The 7,933-nt window shown below is 35.7% G+C and overlaps 1 protein-coding gene across 1 annotated transcript in view; it reads left to right on the top strand.

The window, feature by feature from the left end:
• HDX (highly divergent homeobox) overlaps window positions 1-7,933 on the top strand; it is a 572,582-nt gene that overhangs the window by 254,618 nt on the left and 310,031 nt on the right. The window contains exon 4 of the mRNA XM_006902518.1: window positions 273-419. Coding sequence (XP_006902580.1) covers window positions 273-419 — 147 coding nt within the window. The remainder of the gene's footprint in view (window positions 1-272; window positions 420-7,933) is intronic.

The following is a 7,933-nucleotide window of genomic DNA, read 5'->3' as shown; positions in this document are numbered from 1 at the left end:
TCTAATTTTTCTTCATTCATGGCTCTCACATTCCATGTACCAATCACTAGGGTCTGCTTACAACTGTTCCTCCTCCTTTGTGTTTCCATACTTGAGGCTGTTTTGGTAATACATATCTCAAAATATTAATTTTGAGAATAGGGAAACAGTAAGAATTATCAGCTGACTTTAACTACCATTATGTTCTTTTAACTAAAATAGCACATCTCACTCTAATCATTATTCTTATAATTTTCCTTTGATAAATCTAATATTAAAAATCTTTTTTACAGTTACAAGATCGGACTCAGTTCAGTGATCAAGATTTAGCCACTCTTAAGAAGTACTGGGACAATGGCATGACCAGCTTGGGCTCTGTTTGTAGAGAGAAAATTGAAGCAGTCGCAACTGAATTAAATGTTGACTGTGAAATAGTTCGGGTAAGATATTTTCAATAATTTTTATGCTGTTTGCTGAGTAGCATACATTAAATATTTAAAACTTTGTATTAAACGCTACAAATGATAGTATTACAAGAGTGAAAAGGTCTTGTTTTGTATCATTGAGTTGGAAGTGTTCCACAGCTGACACTGCAGGGGGTTTTAGAGGCAGTTAATTGCACAGGACTAGACTGCCCATCCTTCTTCTGTGGAACGTCTGGTCACCTCAAACCCCGTGCCTTCAAGATTGCAGCACAACTTCTTGACAATATGGTTCCAGAAAGATTGGCATTCACTTCCTAAACAGCATGTCTCTGGAAACTCTATGAAGTTTGATAAGTGATGATAGTTATAGAAAGTTCTTTTGTTCATAGGATCACTATAAGTTAAGAGATATATATATATATATATATATATATATATATATATATATATACATACACACACACACATAATTTGTACCAAGAATATGTAAGAAGCACTTAGAACTCAAAAGGAATGTAACTCAATATAAATTATCATTTCAATGAAAAAATTATTTATAAGCATATGAAAAATGTTTGACATCATTAATTATTAGGAAAATGTAAATTAAAATTACAATGAAACGTTACTTCATACTCAGTGTTGTTGAGCTGATTTTTAAAATAAGTTTTTTAAACAGATTTCCACACAGACGCTTTCCTTCATTGACATTGTTTTATGCATTCATTCCTATACATTGTATTTACAAAATTAATCACCATTGGACTATGCTCAGTATAACACTGTCTTTTCAGGCCTCTGCAGGATCGTTTCCAATTCCTTTTCCCCTTCCCTCAACCCACCAAATTGCACAACGCTGTGATTTCCTTTCTAACCATCCTCACCCCTCTGCTCCCACCCCTTCCCCTCTTGGATCCCCATACACATTTTACTAGTTATCCTTCTATTTTTACAATAATGTTCTTATGCAGTATTTATCCTTGTGAAACTGAGGAAGTTCACTCAGTATAATGCTTTCTAGTTTCTTCCAAGTTATGTAATATTTTTTTAAAAAAATCATTGTTCCTGAATACTGCATAGTATTCCATTATGTGAATGTACCACAATTTCTCAATCTATTAAGTTATAGTTTCACATTTGTGCTGTTTCCATGTTCCTGAGATTGTGAATAATGCTGCTATATACATTGGTGTATAAATATCCACTTGTGTCTCAGTTCTAATTTCCTTGGGGTATATTTCTAGGAATAGAATAGCTGGGTCACACAGATATTCTATGGTCAGCTTTTTGAGGAAACATCAAAATGCCTTCTACAGTAGATGTGCAATTATACAATCCTACCAACAGTGTATGAGAACTCCATCTCTCCACATCTTTTCCAACATTAACTGCTTGCTGTCCTGTTAAACTTTGCCATTGCCCCTGGAATGAAATGGTATCTCAACGTGGTTTTGATTTGCATTTTTCTTATTGACAGTGATTTTAAGCATTTCTTCATGTGTCAGTTGTCTACCTGAATGTCTTACTCTGAGAAAATTCTTTCCATATCTTTTGCTCATTTTGTAATTGATTTATCAGTCTTTTTATTCTGGAGGCCCTGAGTTGTTTATTGTTGTTACAACTTCGAAGTCTGCCCTATCCTGGTTCAGTCTCACTGACTTCAACATACCTACCTTCATTACTCCAGTTACTATGTCAATCAACCTCATGCACTGTTCCTCCACCCTTCCAAGCATGATGTCCTTCTCTAAGGACCAGTCCCTCCTGGCCATGTGTCCGAAGTATGTGAGATGGAGCTTCAAAATCCTAGCCTCCAAGGAGAAACTTTTTTCACCCTCTCCAAGACAGAACTATTTGTTCCCTTGGTGGTCCATGGTGTGTTCAAGACTCTTCTCCAACACCACAGCTCAAAAACACCAATTTTTCTTTTGTCATCCTTAGTCATTGTTCAGTTTTCTGATGCATAGCTATTGCAAACTGGACGCAGAAAGAAAGCAGGGACACAGGGAAATGAGTTCAGAAAAAGAGGGAAGGCTGAGGCAGAGGTCCTCATACAGCATGGCTTTGTGAACAGGCCCCTTTCTTAGTCTCCCTATGCTTTTTATTTAGTTTAGGCCAATCATCCTCAAAAAGGTTCAATCTCCAGAGACTATATTTTCCTTTTACTAAAGTGTTACCAAAATAACAATGTTGTTGTTGTTGTTATGTGCTGTCGAGTCGCCTGCGACTCATAGCAACCCTATGTACAACAGCCCTAAACCTTGCTCTATCTTGTGCCAGTCGCACTGCTTCTGACACACCCGTCCCGGTTACCTCAGTCACTGAATCAATCCACCTCATAGACAGTCTTCCCCTCTTGTGCTGTCCCTCTCCTCTACCCAGCATGATGTCCCTCTCCAAGGACCTTTCCCTCCTTACAGCATGTCCAAAGTACGTCAGATGAAGCCCCAGAATCCTTGCCTCCAAGGAGCAGCCTGGTTTAACACTCTCCAGGATGAATCTATTTTCTCTTCTCCGGCATCACAGCTCAAAGGCATCAATTCTCCTTCTATCCTTCCTAGTCATTGTCCAACTCTCTGATGCATAACAAGCAATTGCAAAGACCATAGCCTGTATCAGACACACCTTCTTCTACAGAGTGACACCATTTCTCTTCAATTCTTTTGAAAGGCCTCTAACAGCAGACTTTCCCATCACAATATGTTTTGGTTTTGGGGCTTTTTTTTTTTTTAAATTTCCTGGCTACTGGTGCCAAGAGTGTTGACCATGGAGCCAAGCAGACTAATGCTGTTAACAATCTCAATCTCTTCACCATCCATCTTGATGCTGCCAATTGGTCCAGTGGTGAGAATCTTTGTCTTCTTGACATTGAGCCTCAATCCATATTGAAGGCTGCAGTCCTTGACCCTCTACAGCAAGCATTTCAGGTCCTCCTCAGTTTCAGCAAGCAGGGTTGTGTCATCTGCATAACGCAGATTGCTAATAGATCTGCCACCAATCCTGATGCCACACTTCTCCTCTTAGAACCCAGCCTGTCAGATAATCTGTTCTGCAAACAGGTTGAAAAGGTATGGAGATAGGACACATCCCTAGCGCACACCCTTCCCAATTTTGAACCATGTAGTGTTTCCCTGCTCTGTTCTGACGACTGTCTTTTGATCCAAGTATAGCTTTTGCATTAGCACGATCAAGTGTTCTTGGATTCCCATTCTTCTGAGTCAGCCACAGTTTGTTATGATCCACACAGTCAAATGCCTTTGCATAATCAATGAAACACAGGTAGACCTTCTTTTGGTATTCCCCGTTTTCCGCTAAGATCCATCTAACATTAGCTACAATATCCCTAGTACCACGACCCCTTCTAAATCCAGCCTGGACTTCTGGCAATTCTCAGCTGATGTGCTATTTCAGTCGTTTTTGGATAATCTTCAGTAGAATCTTGCTTGCATGTGAAATCAATTATATTATTCTATAGTTTCCACACTCTGTTGGGTCACCGTTCTTTGGATTGGGAAGAAATATAGATCTCTTCCAGTCAGTTGGCCAAGTGGTTGTTCTCCAGATTTCTTGACACAACTTGGTGAGCACATCCAGGGTGGCATTAGTTAGCTGAAATATGTAAATTGGTATACCATCTATTCCTGGAGCATGTAAGCTTAATCTTTAAACTAAGACCAAAGCTCAGACACAGTGTCCCCTCAGGTGGCAGGCTGGGTGGAAATCTGTTTGCAGAGGGCATCCAGTATCTCCTCCGGGGGACTGCGCAGAATTCTGTTTGCAGAGGGTGCTCAGTCCTGTCTGGACTCTGATCTCCGCTGGCCCTGCTGTCACTATGCTGGGGAAACCACATTTCCCCACTTTGGTTAATAAGATACACATCATTTAGTTATTAAGGTAAACATAGCTTTTCTTCCTTTTTCTATTATTTTTTTTTCTTTGCATTTTAATGTGATCAAAGGGATTAAGACTAGAGATTCCTTCAGCAATTTCTTCCAGAAAATCAGTATTAACTAAATTTCCTCAATTGTTCATTAAAAGTATCATGAATTTGAGCTTGTAACTTTAATATCTTATCAGTTAAATTACCATGATTCATGATATGTTTGCGAACTTTATCTCAATGTCATTAAGTATTATTCCCTACAACAGGGGTCACACAAAAGTGAATAGTATTCCAGTCACATTTTAGCTTCAATTTTCTGTGTAAATTAGTGATATGATCGCTTATCATAACTACTGACTGTTCTAAATCAGTTAATCGAGAATTGATTTCAGAATCTATTTGTCTTTGAGATGATCACAATTTCTGAGAATCACTATGCCATTGTTTGAAATAATCTACTGTTTGAACACTTTGATGCAGAGCAACTCCAGCAGTAGCTGCTGTAGCCGTTCTGGCTATGATCCCTAAAACAGCAGCAATTAATGCTCTAATAAACCTCTTGCTTGTATTAATAACTGATACACAAGATTCTCTAAAAGCATCCTCTCAGGAGGTGATTGCCATTTGCCACCCAAATTAACAGGAAGTCATAACCCAATTCTAGATCGCAAAATAAATACACATATATACTCTTATTAGGTGGTAGAGAAACAGAAAAATTTAAACAAGTATCCAAAGAACATTTTTTACAAGTCGAAGTTAAATTATCTGCCTCCTATTTAGTAACTCCTTTTAAGAAAACATAGGTTAATACAGCAAGCATAGCTAAAAACAAATTCTTGGAGGACATTTGTTGCCCTGTGTTCTTAATCACTTTTTCCCTTCCGCTATCAACATCTTTATCTGGCCCCAACTCAGAGTCTCTGCTTTCCTGGTCTCTGGTAGCACTCTTCTCTTGTCGTTTCTCTAAGGTCATCAGACTCATCCATTCCACAATTCTATCTTCATCTAAGTATGGGTTTTTTCGGCTTATCTAGGAGTTTCACGTTCCTGGATTGTACCCACAGAGTTTCTGTGCCTGTAGAAATATAAGCAAATTCTTGACCCTAATGAATGACAAATCCCTTTTTCTAATCATTAGTTAGAGGTTCTCTAAAATATATATGTGCTGCTTCAGCTCTTTAATTGATTGTAATACCCAATGTCTTTCAGTTGGAGTTTCTCTTTTCTCACTTTGTTGTGAAGTGCCATCAAGTCATCTATGACTCATTAGAATGTTTAAAAAAATTAAAGCGAATAATGGTTTCTGTAAAATAATTTCAGGAGATGTTATTTTTCCTATCTCATCTCCCACCCCCCTTTGTTTTCTCAACATAATTTGTAAAGTCCAATTAGCCCTTTTATTATAGCTTGTCTTTGGACATTTTAGGAATACCAGTAATACATTCAATGTTTTCCTTTTTTAAAACATATTTGTTTATCTTGCAATAGCATAATAATAACATATAATTCAGCGTATTGAAGAGAAGTCAAATTAGTTTTAACTACTTTATTATCTTACTACTAGTATAACCTGTATATCACATCTTGTTAGCATCTGTATAATAAGTATTAGCTGTAAGGGGATAAGTTTTCACCTTTTCTAATAGAATCCAGTTCTTTTAATGAATTGTAATTATTTATTTTGTTGATATGAATTAGAAATCTTACCTATATAATTAGAAAAATCAGTTTGCCAATTTTCAGAAATTTTCCATAAGTTATTAATTTGGGAAGTAGTAAATAGGATTATAATTTCCCTTAATAATTAAATCACAAATTTTTTCAACTAGTTTTCTTATAATACTTATTTTCAAAAAAAACCCCTATTCTAATATTTTTTCTTCTTAATATAAAATACCAGTGGGAGAATGTATAGAATGGATAATTATTAATATAACAGATATTGTCATGTCTATATAACTTAACTGGGCATTATTAATTCTTTGTTCTATAATTTATAGTTCTTTTTCCTTTGTTAAGGGCCACTATTAAACCCGTATCAGCTTATCAGTTAACCAAGTTAATGGAAAGGCAAAGCATAGAATAGTGGTCTTCAGTATAAATTTGGGTAGCCTAATCTTCTTCTACTATGATTAACCTTTGGTTCTTTGAAGCTGACCATCCCTTGTTGTTTCTTTCCTAATCCCTTACCAAAAAAGTAGCTCATGTTTAACGTCATATTCTTAGCCTGCTCTGATTTTGTAGGAATTTTCAAAGTGACACCCCATTGAGATAGCAAATCTCTCGCCCATAATGTAACGGCAATATCTGCAATGAAAGGCTGTAGTTTTGCTATCGGTCCTTCAGGTCCTTTACATTCTAACATATATTCACTTTGTTTTACTTCTGCCATAGTTCCTATTCTTGTAAAAGTAACAGAGACATCTTTGATTGTAATTCACTAGGCTAATGATGAGTAGAAATAATAGATATATCAGTGCCAGTAACAACTAATCCTTGAATTTCATATCCTTCTAATTTTACAGTCATTTGAGGACAGGTATCATTAATGATAGTATTCCAATAGATATTAGTCCTAGCACTGCCAAACTCTTCTTGTATTTTTTATTAGAGCTGCCCTTTGTTTTATATAAGGCAGGAGCAATAATTGAGCTATTCTCTGGCCTTTTAACAAGGTTGGATGTTGTCAAGTACACATCATTATAATTATTTCTCCATTGTAATCAGGATATATCATTTCAATATGTACAAATATTCCTTTACTTATTAAACTTGTTTTTACTATAATCAATCTTACAGTATCTTTAGGGATCTTATTTCATTGGAGCAGCCTCTGCTAACTGGCTAATGAAGACAGCTCTTTGTTTTAAAGCCTTTAGTTTCTTTCTTGTTAGGAGCCACTGCTCTGCCCTGCCCCTGTTCTCAGAGGTGTCTCTCCATTATAATGAACATGACACTTATGCTTAGGAAAAAAAATTCTTTGTTTCTTAGCACTTTAGAAATTCTAAATTTTTGGATTTTACAGGTAGTCAATCAAAAGTATTTGACTTTTATGACACATCTTTTTATAATGTTTGTTCTTTACATTTACCCTGGGAACCAAATTACATTTTCTTTCTTCCTTGTTTCTAAACTTTTGGATCACATTATCTATGCAGCTTCTAATTTGTTTATCTATCTTCACTCTATTATTTACTTTGTGGACTTCTTTAATATTCTAAATTAAGAGGTTTTTTTAAAATGTAAGCTTCATCCTTATATTTTTTAACTTTTCATATTTTACCAAAATTATCAGATTATATAGACTCAAAACTATTATAACATTAAACTTAAGACAAAAACCAAACAAAGAAACAACAAACTTAAACAAAACACAAAACAATTAACAAAAATACTTATAGGCTTCTACTTTGATACTTAGCATATTTTTTATTCCTTTCTTGGTTTTCTACACCATATTTCAAATTGTAAATACAGATTCAAACCTAGAGTTGCTGTAATCAAGGATGCTTTGGGCAGAATATTAAATGATCCAAGAAGTATTAAAAGAAGATGGAAGGAATATACGGAGTCATTATATAGAAAGGAATTGACAGATACAGAGGAATTTAAAGAAATAACATATGAGTAAGAGCCTATGGTG

This window comes from Elephantulus edwardii, unplaced genomic scaffold (assembly GCF_000299155.1).
Source record: "Elephantulus edwardii isolate Elephantulus edwardi_28Jun2011 unplaced genomic scaffold, EleEdw1.0 scaffold00423, whole genome shotgun sequence".
Classification (NCBI taxonomy): domain Eukaryota; kingdom Metazoa; phylum Chordata; class Mammalia; order Macroscelidea; family Macroscelididae; genus Elephantulus; species Elephantulus edwardii.
This window is presented reverse-complemented; position numbering and strand designations above follow the sequence as displayed.